Genomic DNA, 22,604 nt, shown 5'->3' on the forward strand with positions numbered 1-22,604 from the left:
ATTTATGTCAATGCCTGATGTTTTGATATACAGTAAAGAGGTATTTAATTGACAATGCGTGGGCCCTTGTGAGTGTCTCCATCAGCTTTTCAACTTAAATCATTTTCTTTCATAGCGCCAATAACCACAGTGAGATATAGGACGGTATAGGACTATATATATATAAATATTATATTTTCAAATAAAGGAAATGCTCGACAACTCCAGAGAAGCCCCTCGAGGATTCTCACAGTCACCTCTTTAATGCTTTCTGCATTATTCTCAGTGGAGCTATATGTCGCTGTGACACTACAGGTTGAGGACAGGATGTGTTCTTCTCTGTCCTTCCTCCCTAAAAGTGAACTTTCACTAACACATCTTGTACTGAAACATTTTCCACATAAAACTTTGAGGTCCTATATTCAAAGCTACCCAAAATAATCACAGATGAGATCATCACTTGCGATTTTCATCTGTCACATGGATTTCTAAAAATCTGCAGGGCCGGACAGCACTTCATAAATTACTCCAGTACAGTACCTTCTGTTAGACATCTACAGGCTCTCCCCCTTTCTTTGTCATCCTGTTTACGCACATCCACAGCATGCTCGGCAAAAATTCATTTTCTCTCCGCTGCACAGCTGACAAAATATCATTTAAGACACACTAAGCCAGTATCACTGTTCATTACACCAGACAAGGACAAAATAAGGAAGGAACGTGTAGCTCCGGAAAACATCGCAGAACTGTATTTGTGCCGATAATCGAAATTATTTTCCATGTTCGGAAAAGGAAGGACAGAAAAAACAATGCAAACGCTGACCTAATCAACAGCCACTGCAAAAGAAGCTGAATAGTATGAAACAGCCCCATAAACTACTGCACACACACACACACAACAAATATGACTTCCACAGCAGTGTGTATTAACACTACAATATACTGTATATGCACATGAACAGTATTTAAAACAGACATGGCTGCTCCAGAGCATAATCATAAATATTCATGACATGTTTGTGTAACACTGTGACTTCATTTTAGTCTTGTAATATTAAAAAAGCAAATATTACAAAACTGTATTTGATGCTTGATCACCTGTTGTAACAAAATAAAAATAAACCAGGAGTTATACTTTGCCAGACTCCCTCATATATGACAACAGGGTCATTTAGCCAGTTACAACAGGAATAAAATTATACAGTGCCGCATCCTGGGTAAGTAAATCTAACATAAATTAAATAAGCTGTTTTTCGTTACGACTGATTGGTTGGAACTGATTTGCCTCCGTACAGATACACTTAGTTTCACATTAGAAACCTACCGGACCAGCTCAGTGTTTTTTTTTTCCCCGTGACTTTCTTGCATGATAAAAAGAAGAAGATAAATGTGTACTTTAATCAGTTAAAGAGCTTCGATTCCGTTGCGGAGTGATTTCCCATTTAAAGTTGCATGTAGTGCAACGTGAAGCCGTATGCAATCACATTAAACACTGTGGCATGTACTTTACACTGATAGCCTCTTTAATGATGTACATTAGGGGCATTTTAGTTGCAGCAGTTTAAATAGTTCTAATCAGATTCAGGTAAGAATCAAACTCCTCATGTTACATATTGTATATATTTAAGTGGATTCATGTCTTTAGTCTGGTCTGGGGTGCTGAAGTATTGTCGACATCTGGTTGGTCACTTGATAATATATTTTCTCTATGATTAGCTCAACTCAAAGTCACCATTTCAAAAGTGCTTGCATCAGAATACCCTCTGGACATTTGCTGACTATATTTAGTGGGTGGTGTTTTTTTCTATTTTACTTCATAATCATCACTTGTGTCATACATATAACATATACTTTATTCCTTCAAACAGCCGTGTACAGCCTGCTTCAAATAATTGAAAAATAAAACTGCACAGCACTTTTAGCTACATATTTATCCATAAAATCTGCAGACAATTACAGTTTGAACACATTTGGCCCTTCATAGTCTTGCACTTGGTCCGGGCTCAGCAGGAAGAATGGCATGTTCACAGCACTTGTGAGATGTCACCCCTTCATGCTTTGTTAATGGTGGAAGCTGAGATCATGAAAGCCATTCCCGCAATGATGACAGCTTGATTTGAAATATGTCCTCCAGAAGGACGAATGTGTGAATGAGGTGAGAGCTGAGCCGGGTCCCTCTTATCTCCTCCGACTGACTCTATGTTTGTTTGTGTTTGTTTTTTGTTTTTTCCCTCGAGATCAATGCTGGGACTTGCTCTCACTAGAATCTGGAGCGAGTCTGCCGAGTGGCCGATTATTCGACATGATTCCAGGTCCATATATACAAATCAATAATGGCTACAGAAGCAGTGTCAGATCAACCCGGCCCTTTTTTTTCCTGATAGTATGAACTCTACTTAGCGCAGCCAATGACGCACATAGATCACATGCAGAAGAAGACCAGTATCATGACACCTCAATGAGTGGCACCAACTTCATGGCTATAGGTGCTACTTTATAATTCTGGAAACAAATGAAAGCGCATATGCTGATGGTGATGCACACAGAGTAAATTAACAGACGGTATAAAGGCAAAATTTAGGCTTGTGACAGGTTAGACTAAACATATTATGAAGTTGATTGTGCGGCTCTCAATACATGCCAAAGCTGCACGCCTGTCTTTATCACAATATAAAACAAACAGCCATACAAATATATTTTTTCCAAGGTATATATTCAATATATCCAAATAATATGGTCACTACAAGGTAACGGCGTATTTGTAAATGTACGCAGAGTCTGGTTAATAATTAAACAGGCTTCTTATGAAACTGATTTAGCTAGGTCATGTATTTCATTACTCTACTTAATAAATTTATTCAGATACATTTTATGGGTCATCACTTTATGAAAACTAATTCATCATACAGCGGGAGGCCATGTGTCAGAGAGACCCCACCGTGTGTTTCAAAGGGTTCGGTGATACCAAGGTGAGCTGTGTCATTCAGGACTGGGCCGTGTTTGTGGTCAAGACGAGGCAGAGAAATAATCATTTGATGTGGAGACACGGAAGGTCTGGAGCCCTCTTGAATACCTTCATGTGTGCGCACGCATGCAAGGCTGTGTGAATGAGAGACGCGACATAAAAACGTGAGATGGAAAGAGGAAAATATATACCGAAGATACACGATGGCTTTCTAATTGCATTTAATTTGTGGATTCCTGTGATTTATTGTGATTAATCACCCATTTGTTCACATACATTGTTCAAACACACAGCACATATTGCCAAAGGACCGGGTTAATGTGAGACTCGGAGATAAATTGTTCCAGCTCAGATGCTTCTTTATTAATGTGGAGCAAAAAGCTCAATGAGGTGCATGTAAATCGAGGAAAATGTCAAAACTGCCAACCAAAAACTAAGAGAATCCTCTGAATTACATGGCAATCTACAAGCATGTAAAAGAGCACTACTGCTGCATTTGGGTGATGCATTACAATCAAAATGGCAACCACCGCAAGCGCCACCATCGACGGTCTACAGTAAAAGGTTCTGTTCATCATGTGAGGACGCTCTACTCTTTGAGTCTGAACTGTCTGTTGGTCGCTCGTCTTCTGGTTGATAACAGTTATGATACCAGGAACACTGAAGGCACGAGTGTTGCAGGTCTGGTGCAATCAGAACTGTTTCTGTATGGTTTGCATCAGCAGCTCGGTGCAGCTGTGCAGCACATGGTCATCTGCAGCATAAGCTGGTGTAGAAAACATGACAAATGTGTCCTGAAATATTCTCCAAACATCTTCCCAAGGCACCATCTTCACTGTCTGAACTGCTTATTCTACTAAAGCATAAGGGGAATATGTTTCTATATGACATGTGCCATTCACTTCTGTGAAAGGTCACAGTTGAATGTTATCCCATTTTCTGTCAGTGTGGTATGAAGCAGGCTGTGGACTGTAAAAATTGCTGTGATTGGGGCCCTGAGTTCACTTTGAGCGAGCATCTGCAGCTCCAGGAAAAGATGACGAACACCTGCCTAATGAACGGACTCGTAAAATGAAAGTTAGGCCAGAGACGGTTTGGGCCCTCCCAGGCATGTGAGGAAGTGGAGGAGCCAATCTTTGATTTGCTGAACACTGGGAACAGGATTTCACTTTGTTCTCCTACCGCCTTGTTTATGTTGAGCCAACAGACAGGCAGGGCTTCTCAGATGAAAGTGATCCAGATTATTCTCGTGTATTTCCTCCATGATTTGTGATCAGTCACAGAGGAGGTATCGCTCTGGTCCCTAACAGAGTGCATCCATCTTTCAGACAATGTTTTTGCCACCATAAAGCATACAGTATGGGACAACAAAGGGGTCCCTCCACTATCCAGAGCCTACATTTCTGCGCAAGCTTACATGATAATTTACAACAAAAAAACATTGTCTAAGGGACACAAACATTGTAACAGGTGTATGTTGTACGGGTGCAACTGAGTTGTGAAGGTTCAGTTCTTTATTCTACCTTAGGTTATGGACACAAAGGCCCTGAAGCTCATCAGACATTTTACAATCCATGTCATAAAGGTGTGTCCATAGAGACCGTGGGGTTTTTCTGTATGATGTATTGACAGCACAGGAGGTTATTATGATGTTTGCATCATATAGTAATAACCAAGCAGTCGAGCTGAATGTATGACCATCAGTGCTTCTGGAACAGCGTACTATTTATAGCAGGATCAACTGTAGAAATGCCTCTAAAACCTTGCCAAAGAAGTTTACCATGTGCAAAAATGAACTGAGCTCAAATAGGGTCTTGGGACCAGTGGGTACAAGCCCACTGTGATGATTGTGCTTTCCCACAGTCACTCTATGTGTCTGAAATATATTTCTCTTTTAGCATAGCCCAGTATCTCAAAGACTCTCAAGCACCTGATCCAGTTTTGCAAGAAGCTCTGCCCATTGTGACTCTGGTAATCAAAATGTTGTAGAGACGCACACACATACAAGGAACCCCTTGCAGCAGAGTGTCCACCGATCACTGAAAAACGGGGCTGGCTGCCACAAATACAAGGCCAAGGGCGGCCAACTGTGTGCCATGGAGGGCCGACAGTCTGTTCTCCCCAGCTGGTGATTTTACCTGCGCGTTCTTTCACTCTACTCGTGCAGAGTGCTAATCAGTGGGAGGGTTCTTTGATTTGATGGAAAACCTGCGGTTGCACTTCAACAAATTCTTTTTAGTGTTGGGGTCACCTGGGAAAATGCTCTGACCCAGTAAACCAAATTCAGTGCAAATACTCAATCTCTTTCTTCCTGTACTTTTCTCCTAATGTCCCTCAGGGTGCCATGTGACGTTTCTGACACTTGTAAGAGCATGGTGAGGCCACTGGATTGACTTACAGCCTCAATTTGATGCCAATGACGGTTCACAAATCCTCCGTTAGTCTTTGGATATTATGGTGTACTGGCCAGTAACGTGCGTGTGGGGGTGAGGGGGGGGGGGGGGGTCGATAACATGTCCATATTGTCTACTACATCTCCTCAATGGTGATTGACAGTGACAATCCAAATCCGTCTCAAATGTGACGACCCAGTACATTTATAGCCCCGCTTATATAATATATCCAGCATGTTCTGCAGTCACCTCCAGGTCCTCAAGAAATCTCCCGCATTGTCCTCAAAGTCAGAGAGGGGGACTCCCACAACAGATGGCACAGCATCATCATTAAAGCTTTCAGACCATCCCGTCTTAGAGCATGTCATCAAACTCAACACTAAAGTAACAGCGCTCCGACAACTGCTGCAGCCCTGCCACAACAGAGGCTGCTCTTACGTCCTAGATTGGCTCCGAACTTTGAAACTCCGGACTATCAAGGGGGCTTCAGACCTGTAGTCCCCATTTGCAGGAAGTACTGCGTCCCATTTTCTGCTTACACGCTGTCCGGGTTTTAGGTCTCTCCACACATTTACTGACACTCCCAAACTGGGTCATACTGCCATGAGCTCTATTTTCCCATTCATCCTGAGACAGCCTCACACATTCACTTGAATCATCTGCCTAACCAGCTGACGTGACCAACAAAACCATGAGCTCGACCAAACTGCTCAAAGGAATACTTTTCAGGGACCACAACATCATTTTCTTCATTTTAAGCCATGTTAAATTCACCAAAAGTAATTCATACCTCGATGTCAGAACAGGCTTACAGGAAGACAAGAAGTAGTTACAAAACTGTACAAGAAGACAAATGTTTCTAAATGTGTTTGTTGACAATCATGTAAGGTTTTGATATCATGCGGGATCCACTTCTTTAAAAAGCATTTGCTGCTAAGTTAAAGCTACTTAAAATGTCATTAAAATTTAGTAAACAGAAGTAGCATACAAGAGGCATTAATGAATCAGAACATGACAGTGAGAGACTGGAACTAAAATGGGTTTCATTCTTATTTCATTATGGTGCAATATTAAATGGGAGAAGATAAACCTCATCAGCACAGAGGCAGCAAGCAAGCAAGTAGCAGTGGCAAACACTATGTGACTGACTATAGTGACATGATCAGCCAAGCATTTCTTAAAGGTGACATGAGTCAGTTTTGTCTGTAAATGGCTGTTAACAAAAACCAACAAACATTTCCAACATGTAACCTGACGACATAAAGCTCACGTTAATGACAGAGGCAGCGTGCAATGCAAACATGTATGTCCTTTTTACTATTGCAACCCAGTTTTTACTTTAGGTATTGGATTAAGTAGTCGTAATTAGTATGAGGCAGCATTTTTTTATTTTACTCTCTTATATCTCATTACTCCCAAAGAATATAAGTACACAGTAGCCTAGTGTCATAGTGAAGTTAAATGACTCCAAATAGGCAATTGTCAGACTCTCCAGGAAACCATGCACTTGCGATGTCAATAATTAATGCAAATTCTACCAATCACCGCAATACTTGCAAGACCTTTCATTTTTGCAAAATTTACACAATTTCTTCAAAATAAAGATACTCAATAGAAGGTCTGCTGAACGTATTAAGGCACAAAGTAAGCTTTTAGGAAACCTCCTTATTTACAGTTAGCAAGGCTCTTCAAACCACATGTTGGTTGATCGGAGAAAAAAAAAGGGGAAACAGGAAGTGACGGGGTTTCTGGGAAATGTGGTCTTAATGGGAATTAGGCTACCAATTGTTAGACTTTCCTGTGTCAGTCTAATAATACAGTTAAGTTACAATTGTGTTAAATTGCATGAGTTGTATACACTCTTCTACTTGCAGGAGATGGCACTTAGTTTTTGTGCATGCAGTGTGTGTTGAACTGATATTATTCATAAAGCGTTTAAAGTGCCTATATTTAAAGAAGATGTATTCACTACTGCATTCAACACTTTTATGACTCTGAGCCCTATGGTTCCTTAACCATAAATATTTCCATATATTTCTATAATAAAAATTCTCATAAAAAAAATTATAAATATTTTTCCGGTCTGCAATGCTCTGGTTTAACTTACATAATTTAAATCCATGTAATGCATCATTTAGATTTTTATGAAAGTTGTGTACTATCATTCAGCTCTATGAACATGGACAGTTTCTTAGGATGTTACAACTAAGAGCTATATAGAAAACAGATGCATACATCACGTATGATCAAATATCACAAATCCACCGTTTTCCCTGCAAGATTTAAAACTAAATTGAAAAAAATAACAACGATAATTACAGGAAAATTCAGTTCCCCTTCAAAATCCTGAATGATGGCAAAGCTGCCATCTGGGTCTCTTGACCATTTCAGAGCTCTTCGACTGAATTCCAGTTTGGCTCCCAGATCAATGGAGGGAGGAGGGCAGTGTCTGAGCAGAGAGACTGTAGAGTGGGCTTTTCATCTGGATGTCCTGGTGCTAAGGCCACCACACATCAGTAAAACCATATGGCATCACTCTTGGCAACCTCTCTCTGGCCATTCAAACCACAAGATTTTTACATCAACACACACTTTTGGGCTAGTTTTTTTTTTTTTTTTAAATTATCATTACTATTATTATTTCAAATATGAGTGTTGGGCAGGCTGTGAGGAGCCCCAGTCAGTGTCCAGCAGTGTGCCAAATTAAAACCCTCTTTGTTGAATCTCGAGCGCTGAAGGTCGTCAGCAGTTGTGTCACAGCAGAAGTAGCTGACTGATGTTGGAAATATCAAGACATGATGGACTACAGCTCGCTGGCCTGAGGGTAAAGCACAGCTACTCTCTGCCCGGGATACTCTCGCTTTAAAACTTGCTCTACCCATTCGAACACCATCACAGCCTGCAAGACAATAGCAGCCTAGAACCAACAGATCTTCAATAAACCACATATATTAATGATGATTAAATGGGAAAACCAGAAATCAGCACAATTCCTCATTTATTTCCTGACATTTCCTCTTTGAATTTACAGTGATAAAAGTAAGTGTTGCATGATTTTTGTTACTCCATTTGTTGTTTGATATGCTCTTAAATGTGTTTTAACAGCAGCGCAAAGAAAAAATGACATATAAACCAAGGCTGCCAATATGTTGTTGACTTGTTTACTCCGTGAAGATATGAGTTTTCTTTTCTTTCAATGTTGCAGAGGAAGGGTAATTGAGGCTACTTTGTCCCTTTGTGTTCATACATAATGTAATACAGTAAGTATGCACCTTTCACCCGATCTTGTGCTCATAATTAATGTATACTTTGGTAATTTACTGTGGACATTAAGTGTGTTTTGAATTGCTGTGTACGATATAATGGCAAGGTGAAATCATTTTTAAAATATTTTCTGGTTGTTGGTCAAATCTACAAAAGAGCTTTTTGTGCCCTTTTCTCTGCTTTGACTTGTACAACTGGTGTGCTGCATCACTGTCGCCGCTGAGGAGGACAATAAAGATGAGTTCAAAACAGAAGGAAAAACAAAAAAAAAACTCTTCAAAGTATTTTAGATTTGCCCAAATTAGTGCCAACTGTTGCGGCAGCACGAACGTAAACACCAGAGAGAAAACACAAAGACTTGGCATTGTTCATGCAGCAGGTACACAGGTATGGAGCTACATGAATGGGGCAGAGGAATGTGTGACTATGTGACAGAAAAACTGACTTTAAACACAGTTTTTTTTTGCATCTGAGTGATACATAATATTTTTAAAAGGGACCAGGTCTCGCTCACTGATAATACGCCAACTAAAACTGGCTGCAAATGTGAAAACTAAATGTTAAATGTTTAAAACTACCATTAAGCATTATGAGACTGTTTCAACAGTCGGAAACAAAAATGATGTTTATTTGCTCTCGTTTCCTTCCACCGAATCTAAGAAACAAGTCTGGATGGGCAGCGCTCCAATACACAGAACGAAGACGTAACGTCGACTATAACATATTTTTACAATGGTTAACATCCGACTAACGCATCTTGGCACACAAGCCTTCATCAGAGCATCTGCTTTTGGCAAAGCACCCAAACAGAGGAAGGTTAAATGAGGAGTCGCACCCGCTATATGTTTTTCAGCGCTTGCTCTCGTTCTCATCAAGTGTGGTGTAGTCGCAGGAGTGACAAGCTGCTACCTGCAGCGTCATTTAAAAAGATCCTGGTGAACAATATTCCTCATAATAAACACAATTTAGACCGTGTCTGTTAAACATAATACTTATTAGCCAAACAAAATGGAAATGTATACAATTCTACATTTAAAATTGAACTCTATAGTCTACAAACTGCACAGTGATTGTGGAAGTTCATGTATCCTGTAATCAGGATATGATTTTGTTTTATTGTTTTATGTAGTCTATGTTTTTACACACGACCTGTCTGCACAGCATATTCAGATATTTTGTCTCTGCCTAACATTCATTAAAGATTGTTTTCAATAAGCTGATCTATTTGCTAACTTTAAGAAGTTATACACATAATCCACTGTTGCACCCATTAATGTAGTTAATTGGTAATAGGGATGCTTTTCTTTCCTGCTGACAGACATATGATGATGATATGATGAGATCCTGGTAAAAACAGAAACATTTGACAAGTGGGGACCATCATGAATTTTGCAAGCATTTTTTGAGCCATGCAACACTTGCAAAATTAATTGAGGACAGACATCTTATTATGTTTTGCTGCTCTCCTTAAACCGACATCCCACTCATGCCCTGAGAGCCTCCTTCGCTCTTTGTTTCTCAGACAGTAACAAGCAGCCATAGTAGCTTTTTCTGAATACAAAGTTTTTGGAGTGTGTTTACTGGGAACAATGAAGCGGCTGCTGAGATGAATTAGTGCAGTCTTGAATACTGTATTGAATTAAAGAGTCTTCACTATGGCTGTCAGTCAGTGTTGAGCTGTGACGTAATTGGTTAGCGGCCTCGCACAGACCGGGCCCCACATGCTAACGTGAAAAACAACCAGACAACCTCTTTCTATTCATCTTCTTTTTTTTTTTTTTTCCTCTCCAAACTTTTCCAAACCTTTTTTTTTTTTTTTTTAACATCAAAGTGTCCAAGTATTGAGGTAAAGCACTAACAATAAGCTAGAGTGCTGTTCAAGTGTCCAACTACTTTTACTCTGCTTAACATCTTTTGTGGTTAAATAGCTTCAGGAAAACAATCAACCCAAACGACAAACACAAAAGTTGTTCCCTATGCCATACACAGTTTCCAGTAAAAGTTAATTGGGCAAATGTATGAGCCATAAAACATCTGCGATCATAAGGAAATTAGAAATCTATACATTCACTCTACTGGATTTGACTGCTCTTCTCCATGTGCGCCCTACTTCCCGAGGAGCAGCCATCTTCGATATATGAATAGATGCATAGTAATGACATGGTAGCAGTCACTTCAAAGCTCTCCCCTATATTTCACCGCAGGGGCCAACCCTCGGACGGATTTCAGAGGGTTGACTCGTAAATATCCTCACGTCCGAACCTCGAACAAACGGAGCCCGAGCCCCCAAAATCAGGTGCGAGTCGCAACACGTACCTCCAAAATCGGGCCTTAATCGGATGTCATATCCCTTCAGCAACTTGTCCACGGTGGCCTTGGCCACAGACATTCCGGAGCTTCCAGTGGAGGAGCTGAGGGGCAGAAAGCACAAGCCATGTTCAAGCAACAAAAACAGGACAGCGTGATACTTTTGTCACACATTTTGTGTCTCAACAGCTCACCCGCTGTATAGAGAAGCATGGAAATTATTCATGCACAAAATCTGCGCTTATGACACGAATGCCACCTTTAAAAAGGAAGCCGCAGTGAGGCTTTACAGAGAGGAGGCATAAAGCAGCACAACATACAAATGAATCCGTGCGCGCAGGGCTTCAACATATTTCGTCCACTCTCTTCTCAAGTCAGTCAACCTCACTTTTACATTCTTGACCGTCACCAATAAAACAAGACAATCGCACCACAAAAGAATTACAGCAATTTTCCCGTGTTGCCTTCAAGTGCATCCTATATAATTGTAAACGCATTCTGACACCTGTGCTGTTGTCATAGGGACGGTTTCAAAATGTGACCCCTTGCCGCCCCGCCCACAGCGTATTCATCTAATCAGCTGAGAGGATGCCATGATGATACACCTGTCAAGCATTTTTTTTTATTTTTTTATTGATGTCAGTCCTTCAAAACAATGACCATAAAAGTAACAATGTCACAGGTTCAGGTTTGGCTCAGCATCAGTTAGAGCCCCGGCCGTGTACCTCGTGTATTTAAATAAGCGCGGGGTTATATCACAGCCTCCCATTAGGCTGTCAGCCAGCCTCGCCGGTCTGAGCCCGGGGACAGACTGTCTCCGGGAGGAGCGTATAGTCCGCTCGAGTCTGACTGACACCTATAACATTGGTGCCATGACCTGCATCACCTGACCGAGACCGGCTCTCCAGCTGAGGTTCCTCCTCACGGGGGAGGGTGCGGAACGAGTGCCGAGGGGGGAGGAAGTGGGTTCAAATCGCTCCCTTGGTAGGAGCACTAGCCCCTCGGCTCAGGCAGGGAAGCACTGTTCAATTAGCTCATAGGTACTGCAGCTGTTCATCAAGCTGGCCGGCTCCACGACTTTGTGGGTTTGACACCTGAGAGCATCGTTACGGGGGAATATGTGAACAACACACGCAAGATAACGCCCCTTTTTCTTCCCCCCCTTCCATTTGTTATTCAGGGGTGTTATAGTAAAATCCAAAAAAAAAGTGCAGCCCAGTTCTCAGTGAGCACTTAAATCTCACAAGTGAGGTTGCTGCAGACGAGGAAAGGGAGTAGGCCACAGGGGATACACATCAGTGCCTTTATCATCACAGGAATAAAGGAGCTGATCAGGAGATTCTGACTGTGATCATGTTCACGAAAGCTCGTGCGGTCATTAATGCTGTAAACATAAAAAGGCCTTGACAGGAGCTTATTTTATTGGAGCTTTGCTTTCTGTGTGAGGAGCAACAGAAGAAGAGGACCTGCTGGATTTTTTTTTTTCTTTTTTCTTTTTTTTTTCCATTTTGATTGATTTGGTTCCGGTCAATAAAATGGGCAATTAAGACAATTATATGAATAAGCACATTGTAAATAAGTACGCTTGCAACCGAGTGGCTACAGCAGCAGCGTAGACTCACATCTCGCTGTTTACCACAGCGTGATCAAAATCGATGATCGGCTGATTGATCCTATCATTTAATCATCACTTAAGCCTACTGGAGCACTGAGGGATGTGGTTTGAAGCAGGGAGAGTCGCTCTATCCGACACACACGCACGCACGCACACACGCACGCGCGCACACGCACATCGGGAGCAGGTTACGTTTCACAATAGGCTTGATAAAGTGCACGCGCATGTTTTTGCGCGCGCCACAGCTCCGTCTAATAGAGCATATATCGGCAGCGATGCCCCTAATAAGTAGGCCTGGGTACCCCATTAATGCGATTTGCCACATCTCAGCCTTTTATTGACCGTTAATCACGTCTATTGGTTTGAAAGGTGTTTTTTTTTTTTCTTTTCTTCTTTTTTTTTTTTTTTTTTTTTTTACTTCAAGCGACGTTTTCTTACCTTTGAACAAAGCATACGAAGGACAAAGCCGCCAGAGCAGAGAAAATTCCACATAATTTATCTTCTTGACGACCCAACATCTCCACAAATCCTTTCATATAGTTTCTATAATCCAACCAGTCCCGTGGTCCTCCCGAAAATGCACAAAGTAAAAACTGGCAATCAAAAAATAATTGCCTTTTAAAAATATCGAATAAACTAGCCTACATCTACGCATGCGATGTCTTCATTAAAATCGGCTTCTGGATTTGAAAAATCTGGTAATTGGCCCCCGCTGTTTTCCCCAGCTATGGAAATCCGTGCAGGTCACAGAGCCCCTCGACCAACACCAGAAGATCAGACATCTTGCTCAAAAAACTGCATACACAATACTTTTAAAAGTGATGACAAGTATTCTTCCCCTTAAAAAAACAAACACTGGCATGAATGACTGAGCAGCAGCCTCTTGATGATCAAATTGGTGGATGAAATTTCCCAGTCCAAATCTGCAGAAGAGGCATGGTTCCAGCGATGCTCCGGCGCCAGACTATTCCACAACGTGATGTTGTTAAAAGATATTTGTTTGAGCTGGATACGCTGGTCGGCTGGAGGGGAGCGGTGGGTTTAAAAAAAAGAAAAAAGAAATCTTCATTCCCTTTTTTTTTTTTTTTCCCCCGTTGCTGCTGCTGCTGCTGCTGATGATGTAGATCAGCGCAAAGTCACTGAGGGGAAAATGCACATTGAAAAAAAAAAAAGCACTGGGTAATATCTGATGCAGACGTCAGAGCAGGCTATATCACTCCTCTGGTGAAAAAAAAAAAAAAAAATTAGATGCCGAGAAATATGGATGGCCCCTGATACGCCAATGCATGTATCACACCGGCGGATTACATGTCAAAGATGCAAACCTATCTGAAAAGTCCACTTGGCTCCGCTGTCCAGCGGTAAATGGCGTTTGAACGCGTTAATGTGGTCCGTTCGTCTTCTCCTCGAAACACTGAACCAATGTCCAAACACTCATGGCGAGGGAATCTCGTCTCCTTTTTCCTGCGATTTTTTTTTTTTTTTTAGTTCTTAGTTGAAATTTAAAATAATGTCCTAGAGGGGGTGGGGGTGGGGGGGGAGGGGTGGTGGTGGTGGGGGGGAGGGAAAGGGGGGGGGGGACACCTGAGGTGAATTCCTTAGCGACAGGCTGTTGATGCGCTCAATTGTCTGTCTATTCTCTCTGAAGCGCATTAGGATGCTGGGAGTGTGTGCCGGTGCGTTTTCATGCATTTCTTCCACTTTGCCACTTTTTTTTTTTTTTTTCAAAAACACACTCTCACAGAGGCACGCGCGTAAACGCACTCACACACAGTTCAGATGCACACACACACACACACACACACACACACACACACACACACACACACACACACACACACACACACAACAATCTTTCTTTATTTCTTTATTTCCTTATCAAGCAACAGGACTCGTTCTCTTTGTATTTGAAACATACAAAACCCTTACTGGAAATTGCCAACACGCTGCACATCACAATTCAAGAATCACACAAGCTTGTGTTTTATACAGAGGAGGAGGTTGTTTTTTTTTTTTCAGGGATCTCTGTGCTGTCCAGTTGCTAAGCAACCCAGCCAGCACTGATGCAGTTGTGGTGATTCGAAGGCTATGCGCAAAGGCTCATTTAAAGGAGTAGACCCAATGCTGTCACCACTGTGGTGTCAGTGGGACAAAAGCAGACAGCAACTGATGTACCATGGAGCCATTTCTGTTACAATGTGTGTGTGTGTGTGTGTGAGGGGGGGGGGGGGCATTTACAACAATGTAAGAAATGTGGCGTGTCAGGGGTATCACACTCTACTTTTGCTTCATCATCATTGTGCTCCTCTTCATCATCAACCTCATCACCATCATTGTCAGGGCCTATGACGAATCAAGACAAGTCAATCAGTCGACAGCTTCAAATATACATCTTATACTTGGAAACATTTGTTGCTATGCTGAATATTCACTCCTGTCCTCCGTACAAAGGACAATTCACTTCATACCTCCCACAGGTGATGTCACAGCTGTGAATAAAAAAAAGGTATGAGGTGGAAAATTAAAAAAAAAAATTAAAAAAAACTATTTGATTTACTTTTCTGGAGATATTTTCAGATTTGAACTATAAAATATCGATAAAAAAAAGCAGATTATTCATACAATAGTATCTCGGCTCGAGCTTCAGAAGAGACAAAGCCTATTAACTGGAGTGTCTTCAACCCTCCAATCATACGACTGACATAATGTGGAGATTTGAAATAGAATGGCATCGCAATTACATACTGTGCATCAAAGGGTAATACCATGACTGACCGTGACCTGGCACCCAAGGGTGGGCAATTAGCATAACATGATCTGTAAGGCTCAGACTGGCTGTCACAGTTCATACTTGTTGCATCACGGGGGTTAATAGTCATTTTAAACACACAAGCTTTGACAGTTTGATGGTTAGAAATCTGGTGTAAACTATCTGATTCAGTAAACCGAGTGTGTGAGTTGGTTTGTGAATTTGGAAACAGTTTGATCAAACAAACAAAAAAAATCCTAACTCAATGTCTGAAATGCAGCTTGAAAGTCTTGATTTTTAGTGATTTATTTGTTTTTACTTTATGTAATCAGTCAGATAAATTCTGTAGGATCAGAATCAAGTTTTTTGAGTAATCAGTATTTGTGCAGAATACTTTCTTTGAGATGTCATAAACCTTCTGACTATTCTGTAACGATGGGTTTCTTTGCAGCAAAATGCTAGAAAGGAAGTATCTCTGTCTGAAGTTGTATTGTATAACCAGCATTGGGAAGGTTACTTCTGAAATGTAATAAGTTAAAGATGACTGTTACCCTGTTAAAAATGTAAAAAGTAACGCATTTATTTCAATTCATCAAAGTAATATAACTTAGTACATGCAACTTTTTTTTTTCTTTTCCGTGTAATGTTTAAAACTGGACAAAAACCTGAACAGTCCTAAAAAATGGGTGTAAAATAGTCAGTGTAGACCTCCCAACAGAACTCAACATTAATTACTGTCATACTTGTATTAAAAGTTATTCAACATAACTTAAATTAAGAATTTAATGTTTTAAGTATTCCTCACATTCTGAATGAAGGCAAAGGTGTTAAATTACACCTAAGCTACTTTAATGGAAGAGAATGTCTTTTTCTTGGAAAAAAAAAAAACTTCTGAAAATGTAATTTCTATGAACAGAATGGATTTTCAGAAATTTAATCAATGCCAGCAAAGGGACTTTAAAATACTCATTTGAAATGGTCCGAGAAAAGTTATAGTTATTTAAAAACAATTATGTAAATTATAGGATACTAAAAGTGCAATCTCAATGTAAGTCAGTGTTCTATTTGTCAAGAAATAACTCAACTGATTTTATATGCAAAAGTTCCCTCTCCCCAAAAATGTGTTTTTCTTCTTGTTCCTACAGTTGAAGGCTTGAGCTCCACTGAGCAGAACAATGTATGTACAGAGTTTAAAACAAGAAGGCTGTTGTGACCATCAGCCGCTGAAGACGGTTTCTCTGTGCTCACTCAAAAAGCTGATTTTATGTCTCAAAAGCTGATTTTTGAGTGAGCCTACGAGCATGATTTGTGACATCACAAATCACAGTTTGGAAGCCAACTGTGGTCCAATTGAACTTATGCAAGTATAATGTGGAAACCTGAAATCTCCAGTGCACAAAGACTGAGAATGAACTATAAAGTTAAGTATTAGACAGTTTTTATCCAGCAGCATAATAAGTGAAATATATTTGCATATTCTCACATTTTTAATGAGGGAGAAGAAGTAGATGTAACTTTAAGGATTTGTATGTAATAATAAATGTAGGGAAATTCTGAATTTGTTAATAACCTTGTTATTCATCCATTGGGCCTTCATCTTACAATCTGTGATAGACATTTAAGCTAACTAAATCCAAATTTAAAATAGGATTTAGTGATTTAAATGCAAATTATTCACCAGGCAATCTGAGGCGAAGCTGGCTCGATGTACTCTCATTTGTAATCAGTCCATTTATGTATAGGTGCCGAGGCAACCGTAATTGTGTGCTGCATAATAGCTGAAAAAGCAGACTTGTCCATATGCATTCTCTGAAGGCAATCCATCTCCCATAGGTTGTGTTGGGGAGCCATGGCAGAACAGTGGCAGTACATAATGGAGTGTAATAAGGAGTTGGAACCTGTGTGACAGCATGCTGGACGGATCCCTTCAGTCTCTGGGCATGCTCAATGTGCCCTGCGCTATAACTGGTCTCGCTCACAACAATGCTCGCCTTCACAGCATTCCCTGTTTACTGCAATTAACACTAATTGGCATCTATGACAAGGAGATCCAAGTCCCTGAGATGTGCATGTACCGTGCTCTTTTTTTGTTCCATTCATATGTTGCGTAACACATATGAGTTACTGGGTCACCCTTGCTCCTCTGATATAAATAGCATCATATGGTTAATGCATTGGTGCCTTCCAGTCACTCGCTTTTTCCTCTTGCTGTTCATATCTGTCAAAGACCCCAATCGACTCGAAGTAACAGATTTAATTGATGCGTTTAGTGCTGCTTCATCCTCTCCTCAACAAAACTTCGCCATCAGTCTGCGACCAAAGTGAAAATGTGGGTTTTAGCAAAGGGGGTGCCCTTAATTAGAGTTCATTTAACATGAATATGTTGTGGGATTCGTGCACTCCCTCTGATTAGAGAACACAATCAAGGCTTCTCATGAAGAATTTAAGTTCAAAGACGTTTAGTTTACGGCGATGAGGCCTTTAACTATGAAGGTGAAACAACAGCTCGAGTTCACGTTCGGTCGCTGTGAGAGGGGTTTTCTTTACGAGTTTAAGGAAAAAGGTTTCACCGCTGCCACCTGTGGAAAGCAGACCGGGAGAGACAGAAGTGGTGACATTGGCCTGATTCAAGTCTGAACATGAAGACCTGTGTCTCTACTACTACTAGATTGTGTTACACACCCAGACTTGATGGAGGAGTGGGTGATGAGACCTCGTCTGAACCGAAAAAACAACAACAAAAGAAAGAAAAGAAACCAACGAGGAAACCAAAATGTGTCCACACAAGTCTGAGAGCAGCATTTTAAGATCCACAGGTGAATTCAGGTCTCTAAATACAACCGGCTACACACATGCCGAATGGAGCTTAGCTGACCTCCTGACTCATGACCTACTTAAGAATGACTTGGACAACCCTTCAAAAGCCCCACGGAGTCTGAGTCAAGCTGAAACATGAGGTCAATGCAAGCATTGTGCCAGGTTTTGTTTTGGCTCTGTATGTATGTGACTTTGCTATGATTTTTAACCACATTATCGTACAGTGTGATCACGGAGGAGCGCCACCACCCTCCACACCCCCTTGCTGTCTTACAGTGCACCTTAAAGCTTTGAGAAAAATGTAGGTCTAACTTCAATGTACATCACGCCACTGATTGACCACACTGATGAGATTGGAGGCTTTGAAAACACACAGCACACAGCTCTGGAGCACTACCTTGAAGCAGGCTACCAGGCAATTGTTGCTATGCTACCACAGAAAGCCCAATCAAAGTGCAGCGTGTTGCTTGTCGAGGTTGAACTGCCCCACAATGGTCCAAATACTTGTGAGGAGCGCTGTTTACACTCAAACCATAGACGGCACACAAGAAAGAAAGAAAATGCATGCTAATGCTTCCGCTTTGTGCACATCAGGTTACTGCAAGGAACAAAAAAAAACAACATGTTAACAAGCCAGAATGATGCATCACATGAATAATACCCACATGCATTATATAGTACAGAATGGCAGATGAAAATCCTGTTTGTGATTTATGCCCGCAGACTGCTGTGAGTGACATCCATTCACAATTATTACACATCTTCATAAAAATGAAAGACATCCAGCCTCAGCACTTGGTTTCATGCTCGATTGTTCATTTCTGATGTTATATTAGCTCACTGCAATGTACCGATGTTCCAACATAATTGGAAATTAATGAACATGTCCTGATTGACCGTAAACAAGCGAGTCATAGCCCTGGAAGGAAATCAGGGAAAATGTAACATGCATTTTAAAGAGATCCCAAAAATATGATGGTATGTGGTGCTCATCCTAAGGGGGTTAGAATTATACTAATCAGACTAAGCAAAGGTTAGATGTGTCACGCCAACCTCTGTAAAGTAATGCCCGTGTTTTTATGCAGTTTCATGTAGAGTGGAAGCCGGCAGCTTAACACACTTCTCTACCTGGCCATTCCTCGAAGTGAGGAAAGGAAAGGTGCGCCACCCTGCAGGCAGCACACAACTAACTGACCTGAAACGCTCATCTGTCCGCCACACCGGAGGAGTGCACAACTCAAATGGTCACATGGCTCGCCGGCTCCAAAATTAGCATGGGCGAGGCGCAACACTTGATGCTAAATAGCCATTGATGGAGGACAAACACCAACACGGATCTGTAATTCTGTGTCCTAACGCACCCATGTCCCTTTGCAACATTTGGGGCGGTGCATATTTAACCAGACCTCCGTGGCCTTTCATTGATACAATCAAAATGAATAATTAAGTGTTTGTACAGGTCTGGCATGAGGTTAATCTTCTCAATGGTTTATCAATATCAAAACAGCACGTCTGTGACGCATACGCCGTCCGGCAAAGTCTTTTGTCAGTAACAGCATTGTCTCGCTGTGCCTCTTGAGAATGAAAGTACGCAAGTGTGCTTCTTTGTCTTTGCATGTGTGAGTAGGTACATGGTGTTTGCCTGTGTTTGCCATGGATTCCTCTTTCCCCTTTATGCTCAATGTATCTTTCATATTACACTGTCTTTCAGCTAGACAGATTTCAGCATGCCATTGATTTATCTTTTATCAAACACAGCCTTACTATTCCTCCCTGCGAGCGTGGCTTGAAGCAGTGAGGAAGAGGCATCATTTGGTCATTCTGTTATTTCGCTGGCAAAAAAAAAAAAAGGGTAACTCATGTAACGCCCCGATGTGAATTCAAAGTGTCCTCGCTTCAGTTTTTCCTGAAATTCAAACGTCAAAGCCTGGTGCAACAGCCTTCAGTTGTCTATAAACAATGGGTGACAACACTACAGCAAACGTGGAATCACCACTACACACCAAAAATATGTAGCACTTCATAAATAGTAGCATTTTGTCAAAAATAGCTGTGTAGTATCCCTTCCTCTTTTCCTATCTGTATTCTACGTGGGATTTCTACACGGAACTCCTGCGAGAAAGGGTTAATGAATTCCTCACACAGATAGATATTGCCATGGAAACAGCTGCGTGACTGCTTGCAGCTTGTATACACACAGGAGGGGAAGAAAAAAAAACAAAAAAACAATGGTGCCAAAGGTATTTTAAAATTCAGTGAGCAGAGGCTTTCCAGTGCACATAGCTGCATTTAAGAGTTGTTGGTTTTTTTTTTAACCAGCACGGAGCCACAAAGAGTGAGGAGTAGCCACCTTGCACCCTCACCACACACCACCCACCCACACACCTACACCTACACCCACACACACACACACACACACACACCACCTGGTGCTCCTCCCTCCATCCCTCTTCCTCTCTCGCTTTCTCCATCTTTCAAATTCAAAGAAATGTGATTGACATTGGAGATGAATTTGCAGTAGCCATGGAGTTAATGCATTCAAAAATATGAGGTCTGGATGTGGTAGATGGGAAATAATACTCTGCTCTGTCATTTCCTTTGCAATAACAAAGAACACACACACACACACACACACACACACACACACGCACAGACACTCACACACAAACACAATTTCAGCAGAGAATAATTAATTCACAATATGAAACAGACCTTAGGCAATGTGCCTGGCGGTTGAGCTGAAAAAGGAAGGAATAGATTGAAAATTGATCAAAACCACGCATGGCCACACACACACACACACACACACACACACACACACACACACACACACACACACACACACACTTTTTGTCCACATGCACATGTAATAACTATTTGTTCCTTCAGATTATACGATCCTGCCCATGTTTTCAAAATAGGTGGTAGAGCACACGGTGTGCTGTGCTGGTGGGAAAACCTAATCCATCTCAGCACAAAAACATGTTCTTTTAGTGCCATTAGCCATCCTCCCAATAGCGAGTCAATAGTCTCTGCCCAAATGGACTTTTATGCTTGAGTCTGCAAATATGACTCTATAGGTTGGTTTCTGCAGCATTCACCACTGGCACTCAGTTGCTGAAGCAAACTAACTGTATTTAGATTCATAAATATTTTGAGATGCATTGAAAAGCTTTTAAGTCTATAGAGAGGAGTTGGCATAGTGATGCAAGGTACTGTAGGTACAGCGAGCATGTGAGCATGGAGGTAAGTAAACAAATAAACAAATAGGAAAGATAAGTAGGCTTATTAACATTAAGAACACCTGGGTTTTTTTGTGACTTGCAGAAATCTGCAGTTTCCGGCCCATTTTGGTCTAAAAGGTTCTCATGCACTCATGTTTGTTGTTGTTGTTTTTCTTTGTCCCTCCTCCAATCAGAAACGAGAGCAGGGAATTCTCCCAGGAACTGAACCATATTCCATCAGCATGTGTCCTGTCCATTACGCTGGATGTCGAGTGTTTAGTATGCCCCGTTTTGTTTTCATAAACATACACTATATAGTGTTGCAACAACAACATTCTAAGTGCTTTATGTTAAAAGCAGTACAGGCATATAACGTACTGCGGCTGGGAGAAAATGAGCGGAGACATTTATTTGCGTTAGGAGTCTAAGAAAAATTTGTTGGAAACCAGTTAAAAAAAAAGTCTGATCTATAAACTGTGATGCTTCTGCTGTCTGCGATTCCTCATCATGTTTTCACCCAATTTGCACCATGGAAACCAATAAATACAAAACAGCCGCAGATGGACACAATCACTTCACTTGTTCACATTCATTTAACGAAAATGAATCTGAGCTATTTTCAGAAATCCACAAACCTCGTCCATAATTAGTCAGGAAGTGTCGCAGGTCGGGCCTCACATGGGATCCGTCATATTCATAGTGGGAGGCATCAGTCCATCCTGCTGAAGTTTTTGAGCCACATTCGTCCAGGTTAATTAAAAAGAGACGGACTTCAGCAATCCCCTCGTCACACAGCACGACCAACTGTGGTCAAGTATAATTACACAGCTGTAAGCAGATCATAATTGGATAATACTTTTTTTGTAATTCCTTTTGGGATCCGATACTCTGCTGGGAATTTGTAATTGATGAGATAGCTCACAGCTGCCAGAAGTTACAAGATTAGGTGACTATCATAGCTTATCACACAGACACAGAGAAGTAAGTCATAAGGCAAATTAGTGGGAGGCTCTGTGACTTTGTCAGGCAGGTACGTGAAGAGATATTATCTTATTTGCTAAATGAGTCGTGGATGGACACTATAATTTTTTATGGCGAGACATTACACGCCAGCCTTATACAGTGACATGGAGGCAAGAAAATCTTAAATCTTAATAATTCGGAGAAATGAAATACACTCAATGCTGACAGTGTGACAGACTTCAACATGTTCCTTCATAAGAAATCAAATTAGAATCTATTTAGGTAAGGCTGCAATGTATCGATGACGTATAAATATCGTTATATGAGA

General features: G+C 41.1%; 1 protein-coding gene across 2 annotated transcripts in view; it reads right to left on the reverse strand.

Annotated features, from left to right (window-relative positions):
- gabrb4 (gamma-aminobutyric acid type A receptor subunit beta4) overlaps positions 1–14,039 on the reverse strand; it is a 59,320-nt gene extending 45,281 nt beyond the window's left edge. The window contains exons 1-2 of one of the 2 annotated variants that reach the window (XM_069146868.1): positions 12,962–14,039; positions 10,918–11,012 (exon numbers count right to left, since the gene is read on the reverse strand). In XM_069146868.1, coding sequence (XP_069002969.1) covers positions 10,918–11,012; positions 12,962–13,059 — 193 coding nt within the window. In that variant the 5' untranslated portion in view covers positions 13,060–14,039. The remainder of the gene's footprint in view (positions 1–10,917; positions 11,013–12,961) is intronic. The other variant, XM_069146867.1, reaches the window with a different exon arrangement.
- Between the last annotated feature and the right edge of the window lie 8,565 nt (positions 14,040–22,604).

This window comes from Embiotoca jacksoni, unplaced genomic scaffold (genome assembly GCF_022577435.1).
Source record: "Embiotoca jacksoni isolate LCO1_2020_lvr unplaced genomic scaffold, fEmbJac1.0.p SCAF_13, whole genome shotgun sequence".
NCBI lineage: Eukaryota > Metazoa > Chordata > Actinopteri > Embiotocidae > Embiotoca > Embiotoca jacksoni.